Source organism: Trichoderma citrinoviride (genome assembly GCF_003025115.1).
Source record: "Trichoderma citrinoviride strain TUCIM 6016 unplaced genomic scaffold BBK36scaffold_4, whole genome shotgun sequence".
NCBI classification, from domain to species: domain Eukaryota; kingdom Fungi; phylum Ascomycota; class Sordariomycetes; order Hypocreales; family Hypocreaceae; genus Trichoderma; species Trichoderma citrinoviride.
Genome location: NW_020194712.1, coordinates 1,396,755 through 1,421,095, shown reverse-complemented (window position 1 = coordinate 1,421,095; position 24,341 = coordinate 1,396,755). Strand labels below are relative to the sequence as shown.

Genomic DNA, 24,341 nt, shown 5'->3' with positions numbered 1-24,341 from the left:
GATCAGTCCCCCCGTAAATCAACAACCGCACCATATGCCTCTGCGTCTCAAGACTCCCTCAGTTCATCCGCGGGCTCTTTCTCCTCGCCATACTCTCCGCCAGCGCCGTCATGGGTAAGTTTTCACGGCCCTCAGGAAGCAAGCTATGCTTCCTCAAGCTGGCCCGCGTGGAGCGACCGCTGCGCTTAAACAGCGGTATGGAGTCTGCCGACCCGGCGGACATGGTGCTCGAGCCGGATTCAAAGGAGATGACGCTGGAGGAAAGACTTGAGATGTTGGGGTTGACTTCGCGCAGGCTTGCGCTCTTATCGGAGACGCTTTCGATGGAGGGACGTGGCGGTGAGCTTGCGGTTTTAGAAGAGGTATCGAGGTCGGCAAAGACAAGGGTGTCGTTGTCCTCGTCGGCATCTTCCTCATCGGCCTCGTCTCGGCTAGGAGAGTTGCCGTCAGTCTTCGCCTTTTTAGCATTGGGCGTCTCGGTACGGGGCAAGCTCGTAGGAAACTGATATTGTGCTTTCTGAGGAGTCTCCCCGGTCGGCCGGTAGTCCTGAAGCGCTGTCTTGCCGATTTGATCGCGCAGGGCTGAAAGAGGTTGGCAGACTTGCGTCGAGAGAGGCTCAAGGCCGTCATGCAGATCGCTGGCGTCAAGTTCCATGGCCTCACCGAGATTCTTGACACGATCAAAGGTGGTCTTGAAGTGAGCTGAGATGTTGCCGAATGACTGATCCACCGTGTTCGACAGCGCCTGGATAGACTGCATGTGTGTTTCGTGGTGGGTGTTGCTCTCAGACTTGGCACGAGCCACAAAGTCGTCCATAGCTTCCATCTGCACGTCCAAGTCGTCGATCTGAGCGCCCACCACGCGCACGGTCTCGGCGTGGACTTGGTTTGCCGTGCTCCGGATGGAGTTGCTGCGGCCCTCGGCAGCGTTCCAGTCGTCTTTCAGCTTCGTCTTGAGCTGATCGCGCGACTTCTTGACCTCCTCCAACAGCTCGCCCTCCTTGCCGTCCCACGCGTCCATGCCTTGACCGTACTGAGAAATGGCACCCTCGAGGGATGCGTTGTAGTCGGCCATGTTCTTCTGGATCTGCGAGGTCCTCTCTGCGAATCGGCTCTCCTGTGCTTCGGCCTGGGATGTTATCAAGGCTGAGATTTGGGAGAGAAGCTTTTGGCGCTCCTCGGCCGCTTGTCGCCTCTCTTCTTCTAGTGCCTCCTGCATGCGGGTCGATATATTCGCATTTTGAAGCATAATGGTGTTGGTGGCGCTTTGCAGCTGCCTTCTCAGGTTGTCCGACTCACAGCGCTGAGTGGTTATGTGCCGGACGAGCTCCTCAAAGATGGACTTGAAGTCCTTGCCCAGGGAGCTGTACGAAGTGTGAAGCTGGTCGTGGAACTCGGTCATCTCGCTCAACACGTCGCCGGCAATCTTCTCCGCGGCCTGCGCGATGGCTTGCAGACTTTCGCCGACTCGTTCTTTAACGTTGTCGCGAACCTCCTTGATTTCTTCCAGAACCTCGTCCATGTCCTCCTTGGACCTTTGCTTCTGCTCGAGGAGCTGTCTCTTGGACTCTGCAAAGGTGTCAAAGTTCTCGTCGAGGAAGGCTTGGGTGGCGGAGAGCTTCTGCAGTTCTTCTTGAACAAACGTCTCCATCCTTCTTGAGACGCTCAGGATCTGTTCTTGCTGTTCCTCCTGGAACATACGAACCCGCCGCTCCACCATTGATGTCACCTCGGCAACCTGAGACTGGGAGGAGTTCCAGGCCGTCCGATTAAGCAGGTGTAGATCCGATTTGCGCTTATTCTTTGCGTGCAGACCGTTGACATCCTTGACCGTCTTCTGTAACTTGTCAATCAGCACGCTGCCAATCTCTGTCAGCTTCTCCTCCGTCTCCTCGTGAGCCTTGCGTCGCTCCGTCTCCTCTGCCAACGTCTTTCGAGTCGCGGCGAGAATGATGTCTGTCTGGTCAAGGACACCCTGGGTTTCGTCCAGCTGCGCCTTTGTCGCTTCGTGGTCTTTCTTCATACCCATGAAGGAGATGTTGAGGGAAAAGAGCTCCTGGACCTTGTTCCGTAGATTGGCCTCCAATGTCTCGAGACGCGCGCTTTTCTCTTCCAGCACAATCCTCCTTGATTCACTTTGCGCAGTCATCTCCTCGAACATTTCGTTTGATAGGTAAACGCCGTTGCGCTGCCGTGTGGATATCAGCTCACTTTTCAGCTTCTCGATCTCGACGGTGAAGTCTCTCAGGAGCATCTTTTTGGTTATCATGTGCATTTGAGGCTTGTTTCGGATGTTCTTGGCGCGGAACGCATATTCGAGTGTTGAAATCGTTTCTTCAAGGTTGCTCTTGGAGGGAGAAATGGTGGCAATGATGCAGGTCTTGGTTCGCCCGCCTAGCGAATCTTGCAGGAGACGGGTCAATTTCGACTCCCGGTAGGGAATGTGAGGGCTGTGGTCCACCAGCGCATTGATGACTCGCCCCAGGGTGAGCAGCGATTTGTTGATCAAGCCGGCCTCGGTGGCTCGCTTGTTCTCTGCGCCCGATCTTTGTATGTTTTCGCTGCCAGCCAAGTCCACCAGGTTCAGCTTGCCGGCGCTCACGAGCTCCTCCACCCCTTGATCGTTGGAGCTCTTGACGTAGGCTGTAATGGTGAAGACGGTGTGGCTCCGAGAACTCAAGTCGTTGCACTTGGTGGCGGCGACCTGGCGCTTCAAGCTGCCCTCCTGGAGCACCTTGATTCCCTCGGCTGCGTTTTTGATGTGCTTCTCCTCCATGCCCTGAACAAGCGTAGTGGCATGGCCCCGTCTTGAGGCATCGTCGTAGATCTTGAGCTTTGTGTTCTCGTCGGTAGATAGCAAATCCCGGAGTTCTTCGTTGTATAGCTCGATAAAGGAGCACTTGACGCAGTTGTCGGTGTTTTCGTTCTCGAGCTTGTCAAACAGCTGCTGCAGGACGCGGGGAATGATGCCGGCCTCGTCAGACAGCATGCCCAGCGTATCCGACATGTCTCCCGACATTGTGTACGTCTTGCCCGTCCCTGTCTGGCCGTAGGCGAATATCGTGCAATTGTAGCCGGCGAGCATCTGTGGCAAGCCTCAATATTAGTATATGCCATAAACGCCAGTCTTGATTCGAGACCTTGCGCATCGAAGTGCAAGAAGAAAGAGGAAAGACCAACCTCTTCCAGGATAGGCTTCACCACATCGTCAAACACCATCGACTGATCCGCCGCCGGCGAAAACACGCGGTCAAAGCTATACGTCTTGTTGCTGAGCGCGTTTGCGCCCATTGACAGCTCAATCACCTGCCCCTTGACGCCGTCCGCATTCACCACCACCGTACTGTTCTCCTTGACCTCCCTCTGGCTGCGCCCGCGACACCGCACCACGACGTTGATGTTCGTCTCCTCCCCGCCGCCGACCATCACGTCCGCCGCCTCAAAGTCGCGCTCCTTGCGCTTCGTCCCGATCGTCGTCGACTCCGCGGGCGACTGTGCACTCATCCGGTCGGCTCGTGACGCGGTCGCCAGGTGTCGGTTCGTCGGGACCACCGAGGAAGATCGTGTGCCGTTGAAACGCGTGCTGCTGCTTCGCACGCCGGCGCCCGGCCGGATGCCCGACGAGCTCATTGTGGACCGCGTGGGCTCTCTATCGGTGCGAGTTCGAGGGTGAGCCATGCTGAGCAGCGGTATGAGGCCACCAGCTGCCGATATTGGCCTTGGGTTTTGGGGTTTGGGTATCCGTAATTTTGTGTCTAAGGTATGTGTATGTATGCACCTAAAAGTGGCTGTGTGCTGTTGTTGTTGATAATTCCCTGGCGGGGATTAGCGGTGGAGCCTTTGGGCGATTAGGAGGTACCTTAGTACCCAAGTATCTCGCCGGAGTGGAGTACAGGAAATAGTACTTTGCTCTGTGAACTGAAATCAGCCTAGAATTATTCTTCAAAGGTCAAAGAGCAGAGCAAGTTGTAGTAGCTGATCAGTTGTATTTAATGTTGGCGATTGAGAAGTGATGTGCTGTGTTGAAGAATTACTCTTGAATCGCATTTGAGAGGGTCGCGGAGTAAATGATAAGGTAGGTCACTCAAGTAGAAGTACTTCGATCTACGGAGGAGACTGCCGGCGCCGTAAGTACTGAGTACCTGGATCGGTTCGTGCAATGAGTGGGTCACAAACTGGTCGCCACAGCAACGGCACCTTGATAGCGATTGCATGCATCGCCTTTCGTTGTGCATGTTAAAGTGGTCTTGCAAACAATGGTCATCAATGGAGACGGGCGCAAATTGAGCATCATTACTTCATATTTTATTAAAAAAGAGTAGGTAATCTTCATATATATGCAATTCTAAAGCATCTGAAAAATGCACGGCAATAGGCTCTCAAAACAGCTCCTCTGCCAGTACGTATCTAAGCGGGGATATCTTCGCGATGCGTCGTCCTTTTCCCAACCGTATCAACGCCAGTAACCCAATGAGGAAAAACCATAATTAAACTTTTAATATCAAAGACGATGTTCGTCTTGATAATCTCATTCAGCAACGTCCACGGCCTTCTCAACATCGGCTTGCTTCTTCTTGGTCTCCAGCTTGAGTGAGTTGAGGCCCGTCTTGTGCTCAGTGTGCTGCTTGCTGAGCGTCTTCTGCTTCACAAAGAAGCTGATAAGAAGCCCGACAAACACGAAGCATGTGTAAGCAATAAACATCTTTTGCATGGCATTCCAGTAAGCGGTCTGGGCCACCTCTCGCTGATGGCCCTTGAGGGAAGCCACCAGAAACACGCTGGACGCAGCCTCGGAGCCGGACAGTTTGCTGGCCAACTCAGGTCCAAGCTCGCGGATGAGCGAGGCCTGCTGCTTCTGCATCTCGTTGTCGAAGATGACGCCGCCAATGACCACAGAGGTGGAGGTCCCGAGCTGTCGGAGGAACTGGAAGCTGGCGGTAGCAGCTCCGATATCGCGGGGCTCGACGTTGGTCTGCAGAGCAATAAGGGGAGACTGGAAGTTGGGACCGACACCGATACCAGCAATGATCTGGAAGATGATGATCTTGGCCCAGTTCGCCTTGGCACCCAGGTCAATGAACAGACCAAAGCCCAGAGTCATAATGGCCAGTCCCGACACGATGGGGATCTTGTAGTTGCCCGTCTTCTTGATGAAGATACCCGTTGAGGCAGACGTGATGGACAGGGCCAGGACGTAGGGCAGGATGTAGACACCAGAAAGCAGAGACGTGGCGCCCAAGACGGCTTGGAAGTAGAGCGGAAGCCAGTAGCTGCCGGACATGAAGGTCATGGCGTGCATGATAGACAGGCCATAGGCGGCAATGCTGGTCCTGTCACGGAACAGTCGAGTAGGCATGACGGGAATCTTGGCGACTCGATTCTCATACAAGCCAAAGAGGACAATAGTGATGAAGCCAAAGACGATGAGGCAGATGACGGTAGCGGACTTCCAGGGGAACTGAACGCCGCCAAACTCGAGCCCAAAGAGCAGCATGAGCGTGCCGCCGATGATGAGGAGGTTGCCCACCCAGTCGATGGCAGCCAGTCCTTGCTTGACGGGCGTGCGAGGGTTGTGCAGCTTGAGGACGAAGATGAGGATGAGCAGTCCGATACCACCCAGAGGTAGATTGATGTAGAAGCACCATCTCCATGAGACTTTGCTGGTGAAGACACCGCCGAGGATGGGTCCAATGGCCGAAGCCAGGGCCCAGACCATGCCGAGAATACCAAAGTACATGCCTCGCTTGCGCATGGAGAAAAGATCGGAGATGCAGATGTTGGGAAGGACAATGGTGCCGCCACCACCAACGCCCTGAATGGCACGGGCAGCAATGAGCATGCCCATGCTGGTGCTGACGGCGCAGAGCAGCGAACCGATCCAGAAGATGGTGACGGTAGCGATGAGCGTGGGCTTGCGGCCGAAGATGTCGGAGATCTTGCCCCATGTGGGCACGAACGCAGCGTTGCCGAGCAGATAGGCACTTCCAATCCAGACGTAGCCGGCGCTTGATCCAAAGTGGTTGGAAATAGTCGGGATGGCAGTGGTGATGATGGTCATATCCAGCGCCGCCAAGAACAGCGCCAGACACAAGGCGAAGATGATGAGGACCGTCTCAATCTTGGTCCGGCTGGCTTCCGGTTCGTCTGCCGGTGGTTGCTGCGCTGGAGGGCCTCCAGCTTCCGCCGCCTTTGCTGATGCCGAGGCTGGTGCTTCATCCTCCTGATCTACTGATGAGACGCCAACCTTGTTATCTCCCAACTCCTTGTCGATGCCCTCACCGGCCTCGATGGCCTTGATCTCGCCATCGGTGCTGCGCGCAGGATTGACCGTGTCGTCTGAGCTGGTGCGCCTATCCGGCGTTGTGGCTTGATCGACAGCCATAACGAGGCGTCGACGCTGTCTTCTGAGACAGGAACTCGATGGGTTAGGGTTCGGGCGGCTGAAACTTTTTGGTGGAGCCTCCGCGTGGCGAGAAGGACGCTGGTTCTCGTGGCGACTCCTCTAGGAATTCTTCTTTCCTTGGCCCGTCTCTGCTTCGGAGCAGCTGAGATAAAGGTACGCGTATTGTCAACGGTGACAAGTAGCAAGTCAAAGGGGCGGAGTCCAAGGATAGGGGGGCAAGGAAGAAGAAAGAGCAGGAAAGGTTGAGGATGGGCAGAAAAGATGGTTGTCTCGACGGGGGAATGCTATTACTATATAGAATGGTAGCGCACCGGTAGCCTTGCCTCCCCAGCAGAGAAGGTGAAAAAAGGAACGATGAGATGCGTCAAGCATTTGCGTTTGTAATCACGGGAAGACGAAAAAGAAATACCACAAGTCATCGGCCGGCCCACTCAAGGCCGGGTTTTTCGTACTTCGTATGTACGAAGGTGGACTGCGTGCCTTCGGCATGGGCTTGGGCCGATTCCCGGAAACCGGCACGGGACAAGTGCATGTCTTGGGTCCTCGAGAAGCGCACCAGCAACGACGGTGATTTAGAGACTGGCCCTCCAGTGAGCATCAGTCTCGAGAGACGCCGAGCAGCCTCGTGCGAGCTCTGCACCCGTATATCGCCGTCCACCGCGCCCGCTGTCGTCGGTGCTGCTTGGCGCGTGCTTCTGCGCTGGGCGTGGATGCTGACCATTGGGTCTTTGCTCTCTTCCCTGCCTGCAAGGAGTCGCTCAATGACCCGTCCATTCTCTGTACAACTGGCAGCTCCATACCCTCACCGCAAAAGACGCCTTCCGGGCTGGAGTTGGCACCACTCAGCCCAAAGTTGGATCTTTTTCTCCAGGAGTGGGGGCAAGGCGAGCACTGGCCCTCGCACTATTACCGGGTCTCCATTGCATCGGCCGAGAGCGGGTGCCAGCATTGGGTTTGTGAGATAGGCCAATGGCAGCGGCTGCTTCTCGCTCGCAGTGCCGCTTGTAGGAGTCTTCCAGTAGCTCGAGCATTAGGCCGTGGAAATAAGGAGCCGGCAACTTAATTCGGCTGCTTGTTCGAAGAACCCCTTTGCCCTTTGAAGGGTAGCGTTGGCCCTCTGGTTCTGAGCCCCGGTGATTGCAAAGTCCGAACAGCGAACCGAGTCATCACGGGCAACCTCGCGCTTCTGTGGTGTTTGCATTGTGGTTGTACAAAAGTAAGACATCGAAAGCAGTGATTCGTGTCAGCGTTGCTTGTCCCTATTTGCATGTCCGATTCGCACCCGTCCAGCAATAACAGAGAGCAGAAGAGCTGGATCAGGTAAGTAGATGCCATTCTCCAGATCCAATGAACGCACCGCTTCATATCAAATCACATCTCGTCACATCTTATTCCAAAGCAGCTCTGCGCTGGACGGGATAAACGTTGGTCAGAGTTCCAGCCCCGCGCGGCAATCTTGTTAACCCCCCTGTAGCACCTCGTAAAAATCTTATTTCCTTTGCTGATGCCCATCCCGGCCTTCTGATGTTGTACGAGAGGGGGCCGCGCATTCGCAGTGAACACACAGAACTTGGCAAGGTCACATCCGATAAGGTGCGGATGCACACACTTGGGCAGGTGGCTGGTCATTTCCTGCCGTAGCCACAGCCAGTTCTTGCCTATTGGGTAAAACACCAAATCGGAAGCATATCCCGAATACGGAGACTTCCGGGCAGGCGCAACGGCCAATCAGTGACATTAACCTCAAGTTGTTCTCACTTTTGACTGACAACCTCAAGTCTCACCACAAGCTCAGATTCAGCGCCTTTGCAATGCTTCCATCTACAGAAAACACACTTGCAGTGACTTGCATCAAGGCACTCCAGCATCATGTCTCACATTCAGAGGCGACTTGGGAGGCCGACTGCCCGGCTCCGTCCCGATCCAGCCACATAGTTCTTTCCGATCGTCTGTCGCCAGTACCTATACGCATCAGAAGTGTGTGAATAGCTTCGAACTGTCTTTATGTATCTTCTACCCAGCAGTGCCTCTGTTTTCCCTGGACGTCGGACCAAGGCAAACAACCCGTGATGATTGGACGCATCGCCCAGCGGCGCAGGGGGCGCACCGACATCGTATGTATCGAAGAATGAGCATCTGATGGACGCAGCTGTCTAACCCATGGAAAATAGGCAAGCTTCCAAGCATACCCCAAACGACCGCTTTCCAATACCATGAAAGAGGCTCCAAATCAGCATTCCATATCGAGATCCAGCAAAGGCTATTTGAGAAATACGTCCTTCCCCTCGGGATGTCTTTCCTTTCAGTTCCCTTTACATCACGGCTTCTGCACTCAGACGAAGATTGAAGCCAAGACTTCGTCAGCCAGAACCTCGTCAGCAAAGAGCAACTCTCAACCAACCAGAGTGCGCCTTAGTCGTAACGCAAAGGAAAGAGACGAGGCCCTCATGGAGGAAGCCACTGCCTACGTGAAGTTTCTCAACGACGCCAAGGGAGAAGATGGCTTTCTCAAAGAAAAATCCAAGCTCAGTATTACACCTAAACTCGGATTTTGCGGCAAAGTCTCCATAGACCTCGAGGACGGCGCTATCGACAGGGCAAATGCCATCATTGAAGGGAACACCGACCAATGTCATCACATATTCTTTGTAGATGGCTCTTTCATCGCGGAAAGAGACGCAGAGACGGGATCTCTGGATACTAGTTCTGGTGCGGCCGTCGTTTACAAGCCTCTAGCGCCAAACCAGCCTTGGGTAGAGAGATACTTTGCACCACCCAAATGCGAACAAAGCGCTTTCCGGATCGAGATCATTGCCATTCTGAATGCTTTGAAGATTGCCGCGGTAGTGAGGGACCTATGCAGGAGATGTGATCCAGGAGGTTCTGATGGCACGGCGGCAAAGTTCAGGGTGACAATCTTTTCGGACTGTACAAATGCTCTGTTACTCCTGAAGGATCTCAAAGGCAGCATCGCCGCTAACTCTCCATTGCTTAAAGATGGCGTTGTTCGGGAGCTCATTGCTGTGTCTCAATATCTGGACCGAAAGGGAGTTTCCGTCAAGTTACGCTGGGTTCGGGGCCACTCAAAGGCCAAGGGCAATATTCTCGCAGATAATGCAGCTCGATACGCAGCAAGGCATCCAGAGATCAGTGCGATTCTCGAAAAAGAGCTGCAGGTGACGGTGCCGACCTCATCAAGCGCTACGAAAGCCGGTACTCCAAAGGATACTAAGCCTTCGAAGAAAGAGAACAAGAAGAAAGTACCTCGATCTGAGGCCGAGAATCAAACTACCCTACCCGGAGGAGAGAATCTTGTCCTCGATAGCAAAGACACTCCGGAGCTCCAGGATAACGTCCGATGATGGACGGAAGGAGGTCTACAGACGAGGCGAGAGAACAAAAAAGAAGTCGAGCTGTACTATTTGACTCTGAATGTCAGACTGGACTCACGCGGGAAACTTAGTACTAAGCAGAAAGCTATCTTTTACGTATACCTACCTTGCCTTATGCGAATGATCAACGTCCCCATTGTACTATGATTGATGTAGTCACTTCTCGCAGGGCAGCTCATGGAGCAGCTTTTACCATCTACAGTGAACAGAAGGCAGTGCCCTCATAGCCACTCTCTACTAGCTTCACCTTGTCACCCCATCAGAGGACAAACACCCCTTGTTTGCCAGAAATCACATAACGAAAAAGCCTTATAATAAAGCTACCTCACTCATAGAAAAGGGAGATAAGAATATATATACGCAAGACAGAAAATGACAAAGCCTTGTATCAAACCACTCTCAAATGCAGCAAGAACAAGGGCAGCATGAAGCTAAACTTCTAAACTCTACATCATGTTCAATATCTGTCATAGTCTGTAGGTATCATACAATGTCCACCCAAAACCCACCAAGAATCCCAAACAACAAAACCAAAACAAAGCAGAATCCAAAGCCTCATGATGACAGAAACAACTCGCTCCCATGAGTAAGGTAATCACCCATAAAACGCCCCTTCTACCCTGACTTTAATGCTTGGGGACTCAAAACACCGTCACCGTATTCACATAATCATTCCTCAAAACCTCAAACACCATCCCCGGAAACCCATACAGCGTCGTCGTCGAATCCCCATTGTTCGCCTCGGGCCTCCTCGCCCCGCTCTCCTCCCAGCCGCCCAAGAACTCGCAGCTGCTGCCCGGGCTGTCGCCCCAGCCGCGGTTCAGGACCATACCCCCTTGCCGCGGCTGCGGCGCCGTCTTGTCCGCCGTGCCGGGGTACGCGCCCTCCCACTTGCGCCTCATCAGGCTCTCAATCGCCTTGAACTCCATCTCCGAGTTGACGTGCCCGCCGTCCCCGACCAGGTCGTCCAGGTAGCTAATCTCCCAGCGGCACCGCCGGTGCCGGTTGAACTCGTACGAGCCGGGGATGTTGCCGTGCAGCACCAGCTTCGTCGCCACCAGCCGGTCGGGCGCGTGGTTCTGGAGGCCGTTTCCTACGTCGTCCGGCACCTGCGTCTCGCCCGGTGGCAGGCTCGACGGCGGCACAGGCGTGGACATGAGGATGTCGAACCCAAAGTAAAAGTAGTTGTAGAAGCACTCTCCCGACGCGTTCTCGCCCCCTTCGTCTTCCACCGCGGCCTCGTTGTCCGACTCGTCAGACCCAGTATGCATGGACGACTGATCCGTATCCGTCGACTCGTCCGGCCGCCCCAGATCCTTGACGGTAGGACGCCCATGAGTATTGCTAGCAGCTCGCATCTTGTGAATCACCATCTTCTGGTCGTTCTTGCGGTAAATCGCATTGGGCGGCCCCAGCTCCGCCACGATCTCCTGCGGCGTGGTCTCGCCGAGGATGATCCACGAGGAGCTCGTCGTCCACTTCCGAAACAGCTGGATCTTGCCTCCGCCGTGCAGCCGCACCAGAGACACCTCGTCGGGGTAGACGTCCTTGCCCCGAGGAATCGTCGACGTCACCTTGACGCTCGGCAGCACCTCCGTCCACAGCGTCGGCCGGACCTCCGCCCACGAGTTGCCGCTGAACACGGCCATGGACGTGGCAACCTGCGACGACGACGCGGAGAGCAGAGAGACGACGTCCTTGTCCGCAGAGTACACCGACGTGGGCACCGAGAAGTTGAAGGCCACGCCGGGATACGACAGCACATACGTCCCGTTGCCCTGCGACGACGACGACGACGACGACGACGACCCCGCCGGCGGGATGAACTCGCCCGCGTAGGTCGGCCCCAGCAGCCGGTGGTAGATGTGCCTGAACGTGGGCCCCGCAGAAGACTCCCCGGGCACCGCCTCGGGGGCGGCGCCGGCGCCGGCCGGCCGTACCAGATCGCGGTCCTTAAAGGTGATGTGGCTCTTTGTAAAGTCGATGACTTCGATCAGGCGGAGGCGCTGCTCGGGCCCGTCGAAGCGCAGCCTGATTCCGTTCTGCGGCAGCACGACGCATACCGGCTCGGTGACGGGCTGGTCGCGGGAGTAGAGGACTTCGAGCTTCGGGAACGCTTGCGGTTCGGCCTTGACGCGGGTCAGGACATCGTGGAGGGACGCGCCGAGGGCTAGAAGACGAGACGGTTAGATTTCAGACAGAGCCTTCTGGAGCAGGAGAGCTTAGTAGTCGGCTCTGCTTACTGAAGAAGCCCAGACCCCGTCCGGGATGAAGCTGTGCGGTAAAGAGCGACATGGAGAGATGTGGTGAAGACGCGACAAAGACCCAAGGGGGGGTCAGTGGGGGTTTGGTAAACGCAGTGACAACACTCTGCTGGGCTGTATGGCTGGGCGATTGATGGTGTCGTTGGTCTTCTTGTTGTTGGTATTTCGGAGACGGAGACGCTACAGAGGCATTCGGCGAGGAGAGGATGGTCGTAGAAGAAGTGTCTATGCTGCGGTCATGGACGAGGGAGACCATGAAGCTGCCTGGAATGCCGGGGCTCGGGGCTGTTCCATGGCGGCAGCTGGCAGTGTCACGAGCTTGGAGTTGGCGCAGGGACCAGCTCAAGGGGTGCCGGATGACGGCATGGCGTGGGGTCGAGGAGCGATTAGATAAGCAGCGTGACTTACATGGACATCAGGCAGAACAAGAGACGAGACAAAAGAAGCAGAGACAGATGAGAGTTGACGGATCAGACAGACATCTTTGATCGTAGTAGTATTGCATTTTGTCTAGCAGTCGTTTCGCACTCACCACATATAATACAGATTCTCACAGTGACGTCCCGACATCAAGAATTCATCCTCACCACTCCTTGACCTCGCCGCTCTTGGGCTTCACCGTACGAATCACCTTGTCGCAATTCAACAAGCACAATGGATCAAACGCCTTTTTAATCTGCATCACCATGTCAACAACAAGCTCTCCTCTATCATCAGACAGTGGATTCTTCATCGAACTTACCTGGCGCATCGCGTCCACCGTGGTCTGACCCAATTCGTGAGGTAGGTAATCCCTCTTACCCAGGCCAACGCCGTGCTCTCCCTATCATTTGTCTATTAGCAACTAGTAATCTTGCTAGAGTAAAGGTGGGTTGACAAGTTAAATCTTTGGACTCACCGTGACTGTGCCCTCGAGCTCAACAGCCCGCTTCACCATCCGTGAAACAACCGTCTCAGCCTTCTTTCGCTGCGCTTCGTTATACAACAGAATAGCTGTTTCCCACGGTCAGCATCTCTTCCGCAGTCAAACTCCTCAACCAGGCAGACTCCAAAAAAACTCACTGTGAAAGTTTCCATCCCCCACATGCCCGACAATCGACGCAAACAGCCCGCTCCTCTGGATATCCGCCTTGGTCTCCTCAATCAAGTCCGGCAGCCTGCTCATCGGCACGGCCACGTCCCCCGTCCACACCCGATCGCCCTCCTTCTTCATCGCCATGGTGCTCCAGAGCGCCTCCTTGCGCGCGCTCCACAGCTCCTCGCGCTCGGCCTCGCTGCGGGCAAACTCAAACGTCCTGCTGCCCGCCTGCGACGCCAGCGCCTGCACCTGCGCAACCTGCTCCTTGACGCCCAGCGGCGTGCCGGAAAACTTGAAGAAGAGCGTGGGCGCCTCGTGCCACGTGCGCGACGTCGCCTGCGAGGCGTTGATGCACTTCATCTGGACGTCGTCGAGAATCTCCACGGCGGCCACGGGGATGCCCTTTCCGACGACCTTGCTCACGCAGGTGGCCGCGTGGTGGATCGTGGGGAACGAGCAAACGGCAACGCTCGTCGACTCGGGCTTCACCGTCAGCTTGAGAGTAGCCTCCGTCACCAGGCCGAGGGTGCCCTCGGAGCCGATGAAGAGCTTGGTGAGGTCGTAGCCGGCAGAGCTCTTGCGGGGCCGCTGCCTGGTCTTGACAATGGTGCCGTCCGCCATGACGACCGTCAAGCTCAGCACCCACTCCCGCATCGTGCCGTATCTGTAAGCGTTCGTCCCGCTGCATCCCGTCCCAACCATGCCCCCAATCATGGCCCCTGGCCCCGGGTCCGGAGGGAAGAACAGGCCCTTGTCCGAGAGCATGTTGTTCAGCTCCTCCCAGCCAACGGCCGGCTGCACAACCACGTCCAAATCATCCTCATGCAAGGCGAGAACCTTGTCCATCCGCCCAAAGTCAATCGAAATGCCCTTCTTCGTCGGCGTGAAGTGGCCCTCCAGGCTCGTGCCGCCGCTGTAGGCCGTGACCGGGATCCGCCGCTGGTGGCACACCTTCATCACCTCGGCCACCTCCTCCGTCGAGCCCGGATACACGACGCAGAACGGCCGCTCGTCCGGCCCCGCGTTGTGCGTCGACCAGTCCGACGTCGCGTGCGCGCTCACCTGGTCCTCGTCCGTCGAGACGTTTTCCTTGCCCACGATCTTGACAAAGTCGGCCCACGCCGCCTGCATGTTCTCCAGCTTGATGTTGTGCGTCAGCGGCCGCACCTTGGACAGCGGCAGCGTCGACGTCGGCTCGGGGTCCCGCGGCCAGTACGTGCCCAGCCAGTAGGCAATGCCGACGCTCGATAAGAAGACTGCGTGTACACAAACACATCGTCAGTTGCTGCACACATGACACCAAGCACCCCAAGTTGACTCCCATTCCTTTCAACATACAGAAAGTAATCATCCAGTTCCTCGCCGGGTCGTTCATGTCCCTCCACTTCTCGTACTGCTCCCTCTGCTCCCGCTCGCGCCTCAGCCGCGCGCCAATGCTGCCCATGACCTGCCCCTGGAACGACCTCCCCAGCTTTGCCTCATTGCCCTGCCGCGGCGGCTTGGGCCTCTCGGGCTCGATCTCTGTCGCATAGCGTCGCGCCGCCGCTGCTCCGGGACGAGCAGCCAGGCGCCGGAGAGCCTGTGCGCGCACCGGATGCGCCGCCGAGCTGCACCTGAGCATTTTGGGTCGATTGTTTTCGATTCAGTTCGGGCTATATCTGAGGCTGCAGACGCATGCGAGAGGAGGACAATTGGGCGATTTCAGGCTGGCCGGGCCTGCATTTGAGGTCGTCGCGATTTTGGTGAAGATGCGAAGCCGAGCTTTTGCGTTCGCCATAGTGGGGGTGGGACAGCCAAACAATTAGCGGCGGGTCGGTCGAATTCGGATCTCAGATGCTCCGTGCTTGCATACCTTATACCGAGAACATTATTTTGCGATATCCGTCCACTATTTGGCCTATGTGATTATCAACCCTGCATGTAATGAGGAGCCCGGCAGTCAATGAGATGTATACTGATTGGCTTGGAGAAAGTTGATTGCATCTTTTCAAGTCTCAGTTCGTAATCCGTATCTATTCCATCGTAAAATCCAACCATGACTCCCAACGACCATCCAAGCATTTGGTGCTTGATTCTATGTTGATTCATCTTGCCGTCTACAGTAACAGGCTGTCTGGTCCTCGTTGTCCTCGACTCGCAGGCAGAGACCCCGTGTCTTTCAAAACTCCTCCCATATCCAAACCCAGGTAGAGAGAGTAAATAGAGCCCTAGAAATAAGGGGTGGGTATCGATCAGACAAATGGTCAACTTATCGATCAAACAAATGGGTATTGGCAAAACATCGAAAAATTCATGTCGATCAGACAAATCCATATCGACCAAGTAAAGGAATCGTCAGTCATGAAAAGGGAAGCAGTACGTCATGCGTAACGCCCAGGAAGAGAGCAGCAGTACGTCATGGCAGTTCATGCACCAACTGCACGCTGAGTATAGGTGGCTTGACCGACGAGAGGTATCCCGTCAGATCGTAGTCGTCGTTCAACACAATGGATTGTCCGCCATTGTGCGTAAACACACCATAGACATTCAGACAAGCCGCGCCGGGAAACCTGTTTGCTACAGCCTGTTGGACCCCTTCGATCGTCTGTGAACTGAGAATGTCCATCCAGAGCGGTATTTCGACTCTATAGATTGACGAGGGGTGTGAGCAGAAGTAGACAGTGGCCTCTCCTGGTGTGGATGTGGAAGATTCATGGGGCAGCATAGGCGCAGATGGCGGCTGAGCGGCGTAAGGCTCCGCTAGCAAGCCCGCGTGCACCACCTCTGCGGGGAAGAGGAGCGGCTGTTCAACTGTCGGGGTTGAAGCATCATCGGAGGTCACCGCGGGAGCAAAAGTCGGCTGAGGAGAAATGGATGGAGGCTGTGGCCGCGGCCAGGTGAAGCCATGGGGATCCAGGGAGACACCAGACAAGTAGTGTGACATGGCGCTGGCGTCAGAACTCAGCATGCCGATGCCGGCATTGTAGGAAGAAGTAAGTGGATCTTCAGGGGCATTGCGAAATGTGTTTGCCGGCACGTGTAGCCCCAGGTCCATCCCAGTAGCACGCAGTTGAGTGCTGCTCGTGCTCAGCAGCGGATTGACGTCGTCGTCCCGTGCCTGCAAGCCATCGGTGTAAGGCTGGGATGTAGCCGTTGGCAAGGCATGTCCCAGGTCCTCCGGACCAGCAGACAAGTGAGAATCCGGCAGCGAGTCGATTCCTTTCGGGGTATTCGCGTGGGATTGCTGTGCCTCCGTGGAAACCTGTTCGGTCTGTTGTTGCTTCCTGGAGTGCCTATCCGGGCGATTATCGCGAAGCCTCTTGAGGATATCCCGAGCCAAGGAATCCAAGGCTTTTGCCTTCTTTGAGCCTTCGCCCTGGCCAGAGCGTATCTCGGTCAAGATTCTGCGGACCGGCGCCGAGCGTTGACCCCACATGCTCTTGAGCTCATCCCATTGCTGAGGCGTAGGCGTAGGCGCAAGCGTGCCGTCGGGCTTGTTGGCGAACCCGAACGCCTCCAGCAGCTCGGTCAAGACGAGTCGCATTTCCCTGGCCTGCTGCGGGTTGATGCGGAGGGCCATCTTGGCTTCCATCTGCGTCATCTTGGACTCTGTGTACCGCTTCGACTTTGCGACGTCTTTGCAGATGGCGTCCAGGGCCACCTGCTTCATCTCCAGCTCGTCGCGGGGCGTGCACAGCTTTTCGTAGAGCATGGGCAGGTCGTGCATCAGGCGGGTCTTTGCCGACTCCCACTTCTCGGGCTCGTCCATCTTCTTGCTGACGTTGAAAGCGGCGCAGACTCTGGTGAAGACGTCACGGAGCGAGCGATAGGCGGCCTTGTCCAGACCCAGCTTTCTTCGGGCATCGTCGAGCGTCATCTCGGAAGGATATCGAGCGGTCGCTCCAGGAATATCCTTCCTGCCTCTCCTGCGCCTCTTCGTGTCCCTGTGCTCGGATGGCTCTGAATCACGGAAATAGAGCGACGACGAGGAAGATGACTGTGCCGAGATGGACCGCGACATTGACTCGCCTCCTCCCTCGGTAAGCAGAGGGAAAGGGACATCTATCGAACCTCCAGAGTCCTCAGTCTCCAGCGGTTGGGGGTGATGATCAAGCCTGGACTTGTCTACATTGGGCCCACGCATCTGCAACCCAATCCTGCCGCGCAGCTTGGCCACGTCTGCCGAAGTCACCTGGAAGCCTTCCTGTCGAAGCACTTGGGTCATGTCTCTCTGCGACAGGTTCATCTCCCACAGCTCCCGGACTCGGGCCACCAGGCTGCCGTCATGCTCATGGCTCTTTGCCTTGGGAGGAAAGTCCCAGCGCCGGAACTGGTCCTGGAAGGCCCGTCGACTGTGTGACAGTTGTTAGCTGCATCACCGCTGGTTTCGTTTGTTTGGGATGTGGCACTACAACACCATAACACTGACGACCTCATCCTTTCGGTCCATATGGCTTGTGTAGCAATGCAATCCACGGGCATACACGTGCCTGGGGAGGGAAGGGGGCGCATTAGCCGTCACAGCACCTACCTTGGGGTGAAGTCGGCGCTGCTCTGCAGATACGCCATGATGCGCTCGAGGGGCCAGCCCTGCTGGATATACAGCCGGAAGCATGTTTCCCGGTGCTCTTCCCAGCGGTAACCCATGGCTTCCGTCGCAGTGCCGCGCTGCTGGGGGAGTGTCGGGGGGGTTACTGGGAAGGATCACGGATGCCCGTCCGGTGTGGAAAGACGATGGCTGCGGTTTTGAGGCTGCCGGGCCCCGCCCATATACGGGCAGTATGAAGTAGAGGCTGGGCTTGACATGGCACTGTGTCACGTGCCTGCAACCTGAGTGTCGTTGAGCATCAGGTTCATCTGTTGAGGATGACTTGGGTCAAGTTTCTGCTGGAGGCTTCAATTCGCATCGATGCAATAATGAGTCAAGGTATGTGAAGGAAACAGTTACGCTTGCTTTCAGACGTTGAGCATGTCTTTCTATTGGCTGCCGTTAGCCGTTGAAGTCTAGCTCTGCTAAGGATCGGAATAGCAGCTGGATTTCGACAAGGGATCCAAGGTCCACTGGTCCTTGTACTTAGGCACGAACACAATTGATGAATGGTTTTACTTCTTCTCTGATGGGATTCTATAGCATGAAACTTCCTCAATTGGTAATCTGATTAGCTTGAGATACCTTCTGACTTCTTGATGACACATGAAGTCAGCTTGTTTGATGCCGAAAGTACCGAGGCTGCCCACGGGCCAAGAAAGCTGCAGTCCGGGGCCGCGGTGGGGCAGCCGAGGTCCAACGGCAACGGCCCAGATCGTCAGCAGTGACACTTCCACTAAAACACCAGCTTCATCTCATGCGTCGCCATCATCATCTCAAACCCTGCACACTCAAGCCCTCAGGCTGAACTCTATACTGATCAGCATCTCATATAAACAGCATCCCCCATCTCCTCAAACTCATCACAAGCTCACTCCATTCAGTCAAACCCGTTCGCCCAAGCCTTAACACCATCAACCCCCATCTCCTCACAACCACAACCTCACGACACCAACAAACAAGCTTCTCCTCGACAACAACAACAACACCGACAATGGCGACAAAAGTCCTCCCCCAAAGCTACAACGCCCTCGCCCTCCCAACCCTCCAGCTCTCCCACCACCCATCCACATCCCCCTCCGTCACCCCCGTCATCATCATCAAGCTCCACCGCCCGCAAGCCCGCAACGCCTTCACCGGCGAAATGGCCACCTCCCTCATCTCCGCCCTCGACACCCTCTCCGCCGACCCCCGCGTCAAGGCCATCGTCCTCACCTCCTCCGACCCGACCAACAAGTTCTTCTGCGCCGGCCTGGACTTTAACGGCGGCGGTGGACCCTCCGGCACCTCCCCCGACTCCCACCGCGACGAGGGCGGCCAGGTCAGCCTCGCCATGTACCGCTGCGCCAAGCCCGTCATCGCCGCCATCAACGGCTCCGCCGTCGGCGTCGGCATCACCATGACCCTCCCCGCCAGCATCCGCGTCGCCTCGCGGGACGCGAAAGTCGGCTTCGTCTTCGCCCGCCGCGGCTTCTGCCTCGAGGCCTGCTCGTCCTTCTTCCTGCCGCGCCTCGTCGGCGCCGCGCGCGCCCTGCACCTCGCCACCACCGGCGCCGTCTACCCGGCCGGCCACCGCCTCTTCGACGGCCTCTTCAGCGACGTCGTCGACGCCGACAAGGTCCTCCCCACCGCGCTGGGCATCGCCGAGGACATCGCCGCCAACGTGAGCCTGGTCTCCGCCGCGGTCATGAAGAACCAGATCTTCCGCGCGCCCGCGTCCCCCGAGGAGGCGCACCTCGTGGAGAGCAAGATGTTCTACTCGCTCGTCCGGAGCAAGGACGCCAAGGAGGGCATCGAGAGCTTCTTGCAGAAGAGGCAGCCTGAGTTTAGGGACACCATTGAGGATGATGCGCCGCCGGGGTATCCCTGGTGGACGCCGGTGGACGTGAGGCCGCCGAAGGCAAAGCTTTGAGGGGGGGGCAATGCTGGAGTTAGTCGAGTTTGGGGAATCAGTACATGAGATAACGATTGAATATACACCGTTTGCCTTTACATGTTGATAACGAAGCCAATTGTGTCAGTTAAGGCTCTTGCTCACATCCACAGCATCAGCCCTTCACCGAGCCTCACCGATCCCACCCCCCCTCTCGCCCACTGCAACCCTCAAACCCCCCCAAAATAGAAAACAGGAACAAATCAAAAACTCCAAAACCAGACCGCGTCCGGATCATCCCCCGCGCCCCTGGTGATCCCCCCCCAACTCAGACCCCATCTCATTCGCGCGACACTCCGGCTAAGTGACATCAACCCGAACCAATCCCAAAAACGAAGCCAGATTTTGAACTCCACCAGGGGGGGCATGAGATCGACTAATAACAAGCAGCAGCACAATTCAAGTGAGAGATAGATTAAACTGTGGATGTAAACTGTGTGACCTCGATCAGTGCTTTGCTTGTAAGGCTCGACAATCGGCCCAATGGCGTTGTTGGGATCTGGTAGAAGTTGCATTGAACTGCATGTGGCGTGAAAGCCCACATACAGGTAAACAGGAAAATGTAAACAGAAAAAGCCACCTCAACATGTCAACAAATGCACGATTACGATGAAAAGAGAGGACCTTCAGAAATGGATTGGCAACTTGTTCGTATTTCTTTTTCACACCGCTGGAAGAATCGCTACAGACAGACGACGGTAACGCTACAGAACCCCTTTCCCTTCCTCTACCCTCCCGCGTATGCAGGCCATCCTCTGTCCCCCCGAAAAAAGCCCACCGCCATCCAAACGTCGCTTTTGCTTTCCAAGAAAGCGATCCGTAAAAAGAAATCTCAAACAAGAAGCCCATCTTCTGGGTATGGCACAGACATTGGGGGATCTTCGTCGCCTTTTCCCCTCCCACTGTCCATCCATCCATACGGGGGTGGTGTGTTCAACTGCAATGTTGCCTGTGTTGAACCTCCCCCCCGTTTCCAATTCTCTTGGTCTTCGCCAAAAAAAAACTCTATTGTCCCCCCCAACAAAAGCACATGTGCCTTTCAAAAATGTGTATTTCCTCCTGTATGCAATTCGTAAAGACCAGACGGGCGGGCGTCAGATGTGTAGAGAGAAAGAAAATTCGTAAGACTCGCATCGAGTGTCGAAGCCAGGAAAAGAAATGAATAAAAGGGTAAAAAAGTGTCAAACATGTCCTCCCGATGCTTGTACTCTTCCGGTTTCCGTAACGCCTCGCAGATTGTGATTCGCGTGAAAAAAGGTGAAAAAATCAAAAGGGTAATAGAGAGAAAAAGAAACGGCATTCCCAGATGTTGCGTGCGCCTGGGGCCTGTTGCTCCCCATCGGTATCATTGGGCCGTGAAAATGAGATAAGAGGTCATGATTATGCAAGATGTCGGCTGAGGCCAGCACCGCGCTCTCGGGAGAGAAAGTTGATGTGATTCGGTGAGTAGTAGAGAATTAGAGGAGGGCGAATGGTGAGAATTATGCACACATACGATGAAGTGTGGCAGATTAATTGAGTCCAGAGGTTGAACAGACTCGTAGGTAATTGAGAGTGAGTGTGTTGTGGTTATGGTGTGACGGCTTCAAATCTTTCGTCGGGCCAGCTTCAGCAGACGGGTTCTCAGCCAGAGCATGAATGCCGTCCAGAGGCTGTTTGTCCTGCGCTTGGCCGACTTGCTTCGGGAGGGAGTCTCCTGCGCCTGGCCGCCGTTGAGCGGGTCAGACTCGGTCTTCTCGCGGACGCTGGACGAGTTCCTCGCGCTGGAGATGGGCGTGGTGTAGCCAAAGCTCGTCTTGCGCTTCTGGGCCTGGGCGCGCTCCATCTTGTGAGCCTCTTTGGCGTCGGCGCGCTCGCGCTTCTTGATCTGCTCGCGGGCGTACTTCTCCTCCTTCTCCTTCTCCTTGGCCTCGAACTTGCGGCGGGCCTCGCGGACCTGCTCCTGGCGGGTGGACGAGTCCATCTCGCTGCGCGAGCGGAGGCGGAAGCCGTTCATGTCTAGAGACGTGCGGAACGGGGATATGGGAGAGGTGGAGGTGACCGGGTTGGATGCTGTCTTCTGCTGCGTGGTGGAGATGAGCAAGGGCACAGAGGCGGCATTCGCAGATGAGGAGTCGTTTGCAAACGCAGATGTGTGATTCACAGCAGCGGCCTGGGTGAGACGTTGTACAGAAGGACCAGAGTTGGAGCGAGTGGTGGCCGCCCTGACAGAAGGGCCATCTGAGCTGGTGCGCTGGCTGCCGGAAAGCGAGGGCCGCCCGGATAGCGAGTGGCGGCCAGGAGGCGCCGTAGGTTTGGAGCTGGGCGAGTTTGAGCGTAGGCTGGAGGAGTAGGAGAGCTTCTTGGAGGTGGTGTTTGCGGCGGAAGCGGCGCGGTTGGGACCCTCGGACTGCGAGGGCGATGCCAGCGGCTCGTCGAGGTCGGGCCTGTCGTCGTCGCTGCCGCTGCTGCTGTCGCTGGTCTCGGCAATGGCCGAGGTCAGGTCGCGCTGCTGCTGGCCGGTGAGGCCGCCTTCGAGCGAGGAGAGGGAGTTTGCGTACGAGTGCAGCGGCGGCGTCGAGGTCCGGGGCATCTGCTGGAAGGGGTGGACGAAGGAGCCGGCGCGGGTGGTGGCGGCGGCGGCGGCCGTGACAGAGTTGCCGCTGGTCGAGCGGGCGTGGGAGGTTGGGGAGAAGGAGAAGGTGTTTGCGCGGGCCAGGCCAGGCGGCGTGGGCTTGAGGTCCGTCTTGGACAGGCTGGTGAAGCTGACGTCGCGGGCCAGCTTTGCGCCGGCGGCTGGCGCAGCTGCGTAGGTGGAATACAGGCGGCGGTCGGTGCTCAGGTCGTCGAGGTCGCGGGCGCCAAAGTCGAAGGAGCCGTACTCGAGCTCGGGCGTCGTGGCCACGGGCTGGTCGTCCCAGCCGCGGTTGAGGTCCAGCGAGTTGCGCTCCGAGTGGGAGTGGACGTGGTGCAGCCGCTTGAGGATGGGCTTGACGACGATGCGGCTGCGCGACTTGGTGAGCTTGCCGGCGCCGCTCAGGCCCGACGGCTGCGTCTGTAATGAAGCCATGGCCGCGGGGCAAGATGTGTGTGTATGTGTGTGTTGTTGAGGGTTGAAGCCGGAGGGAGAGAGAAAAAGAGAGAGAGAGAGAGAGAGAGAGAGAGAGAACAGCCAGCCAGAGGAGCAAACGAGAAGCCTCAAGGCAGAGCTGGGTACATGTACGACGAGGTAGTACGACGAGGACGATGAGAGCGGTTTCGACGATGCTTCCGCCTGGCTTCTTGTTTTAAGTTTCGGATTCCAAGCAGCACCCCTGTGCTCGTTTCGTCCGGATACGCAGTGGCTAGCATCTAATATTACCTACACCGACTGCAAGCCATCGTTGCCGTGGTTCCTGGGACTGCAGCTGGTGAACGAGTTACACGGCGACCGACTGCGAGGCTCCACCAAGCGTCTGCATTGGGCTCCCGGAAACGCACCCCAAAGGACCCAAACGATGCAAGAGAATGGACAAGAACAAGGCCTTGCTTCTGGTCCGGGGGGGGAGAGAGTGGGAAAAAAAGGAGGAAAACGGGGCCCGGACAAGGGAAAGGGGGGAGGTTATGAGAGGAGACGGTTTAGCAGCAGAGATGGCGATGGGCCAGAGGTGAGGCCGAGGATGGGCGGTGGTCCGGGGGGGCAAGGCAGGCCCTCTAAATGGCCCTGGACAGGCACCGGCGCAGGCTGGATGCGGCGTGCTGGAGGGGTTTGGCGGTATGGCCCGGGAGCCGGTAGGGGTCAGCCAGAGGCCCGGCTAGCGCTGGCCGGGGTCTGATTGCGCTCCAGCTGCGCTTGCGGCCAAGGCGGTGTTGGTTCCATTACTATCTGGATCAGGATCAGGCCAAAGCAGTGGTGGCGAACGGGCAGACTGGAGTCAAAGTCGGATGTTGCAGACAGACGGTCCGTTGATAGTACTCGGACTATAGCTGAACAGCTCAGACAACAAGAGAAGCGAGCGCGGAGGGGCTGGCGTCGGAAACGGACGTGGCTTGGCCGCTGGCATCCATCCCTTTGGCTCTGACACCAGCACTCAATCAATGAATGGCACTGGCAGTCGGCCAGATTCCTGCTGCAGCCGCCAAAACGGTTGCGCCGGCTACCGTTTCTGGCGTGCGAGTTTCTTCGATTCTCTCGTTGTATTCTGATGGACTCGTCATTAATTAACCCACGATCCTTCGCCCGGCCACAAGCCTCAGCATCGAAGCGTCATCCGCTCCTCCATCCACGTCAAAGTGCCGCTGCTCCCCCAGACCCAGCCTCGGGGCAATCAATCAATCAATCAATCAATCAATCAAACTATCGATCAGTCAACCCAAGCGATCACCGCCCTCATCAGCAACCTAAATCGCTCTCTCTCTCTCTCTCTCTCTCTCTGACCCTCGGCGGGATGCGTGGCACGTGGACGCGACACAAAGCGGCGACGGAGCCTTCGACAGCGTTTCCAGACGTTCCGCCCGCCCATCACAACCCTTGCAACGTCGATGGGCTGTGGGGAGTGGCAGGGGGGGGGCCCATGGACGCTATTTCCATTCAGCGAAATTGAATGCTCCTCCGTAACGCATGTACCTCTCGCAGCTTGCTTGCGCCGGTGGTGTACATTCAATGTTCTGTCCTATCAAACCCCCGGCCGGCTCCTGTGAAATTGCCCGTACTCTCATCTACCATTGGCGAGGCCGGCCGTGCGA

The 24,341-nt window shown here is 56.6% G+C and overlaps 8 protein-coding genes across 8 annotated transcripts; 2 read left to right on the top strand and 6 right to left on the bottom strand.

The window, feature by feature from the left end:
* Positions 1–54: 54 nt before the first annotated feature.
* BBK36DRAFT_1134860 (kinesin-like protein) lies at positions 55–3,678 on the bottom strand (the record flags this gene model as incomplete). The annotated part of the gene is made up of 2 exons (XM_024892443.1): positions 55–3,085; positions 3,181–3,678. The coding sequence occupies 2 exons, from the start codon at positions 3,676–3,678 to the stop codon at positions 59–61; spliced, it is 3,525 nt and encodes a 1,174-aa protein (XP_024751532.1). The 3' UTR covers positions 55–58.
* Positions 3,679–4,528: 850 nt separating this feature from the next.
* BBK36DRAFT_1114241 (MFS general substrate transporter) lies at positions 4,529–6,382 on the bottom strand (the record flags this gene model as incomplete). The annotated part of the gene is made up of 2 exons (XM_024890004.1): positions 4,529–6,157; positions 6,239–6,382. The coding sequence occupies 2 exons, from the start codon at positions 6,380–6,382 to the stop codon at positions 4,529–4,531; spliced, it is 1,773 nt and encodes a 590-aa protein (XP_024751531.1).
* Positions 6,383–8,472: 2,090 nt separating this feature from the next.
* BBK36DRAFT_1139710 (hypothetical protein) lies at positions 8,473–9,765 on the top strand (the record flags this gene model as incomplete). The annotated part of the gene is made up of 2 exons (XM_024893331.1): positions 8,473–8,517; positions 8,575–9,765. The coding sequence occupies 2 exons, from the start codon at positions 8,473–8,475 to the stop codon at positions 9,763–9,765; spliced, it is 1,236 nt and encodes a 411-aa protein (XP_024751530.1).
* A 671-nt stretch (positions 9,766–10,436) lies between these two features.
* On the bottom strand, positions 10,437–12,090 carry BBK36DRAFT_1167470 (hypothetical protein; the record flags this gene model as incomplete). The annotated part of the gene is made up of 2 exons (XM_024895052.1): positions 10,437–11,965; positions 12,039–12,090. The coding sequence occupies 2 exons, from the start codon at positions 12,088–12,090 to the stop codon at positions 10,437–10,439; spliced, it is 1,581 nt and encodes a 526-aa protein (XP_024751529.1).
* Positions 12,091–12,642: 552 nt separating this feature from the next.
* On the bottom strand, positions 12,643–14,758 carry BBK36DRAFT_1114112 (hypothetical protein; the record flags this gene model as incomplete). The annotated part of the gene is made up of 5 exons (XM_024889989.1): positions 12,643–12,735; positions 12,802–12,882; positions 12,958–13,052; positions 13,122–14,393; positions 14,476–14,758. 5 exons carry the CDS (start codon positions 14,756–14,758, stop codon positions 12,643–12,645), a joined length of 1,824 nt encoding a protein of 607 aa, XP_024751528.1.
* A 774-nt stretch (positions 14,759–15,532) lies between these two features.
* Positions 15,533–17,763, bottom strand: BBK36DRAFT_1195227 (hypothetical protein; the record flags this gene model as incomplete). Its single annotated transcript, XM_024896885.1, has 3 exons — positions 15,533–15,919; positions 16,220–17,468; positions 17,648–17,763. The coding sequence occupies 3 exons, from the start codon at positions 17,761–17,763 to the stop codon at positions 15,533–15,535; spliced, it is 1,752 nt and encodes a 583-aa protein (XP_024751527.1).
* A 935-nt stretch (positions 17,764–18,698) lies between these two features.
* BBK36DRAFT_1115458 (ClpP/crotonase) lies at positions 18,699–19,616 on the top strand (the record flags this gene model as incomplete). Its single annotated transcript, XM_024890132.1, has 1 exon — positions 18,699–19,616. One exon carries the CDS (start codon positions 18,699–18,701, stop codon positions 19,614–19,616), a length of 918 nt encoding a protein of 305 aa, XP_024751526.1.
* A 1,606-nt stretch (positions 19,617–21,222) lies between these two features.
* On the bottom strand, positions 21,223–22,686 carry BBK36DRAFT_1157878 (hypothetical protein; the record flags this gene model as incomplete). Its single annotated transcript, XM_024894048.1, has 1 exon — positions 21,223–22,686. One exon carries the CDS (start codon positions 22,684–22,686, stop codon positions 21,223–21,225), a length of 1,464 nt encoding a protein of 487 aa, XP_024751525.1.
* Positions 22,687–24,341: the final 1,655 nt, after the last annotated feature.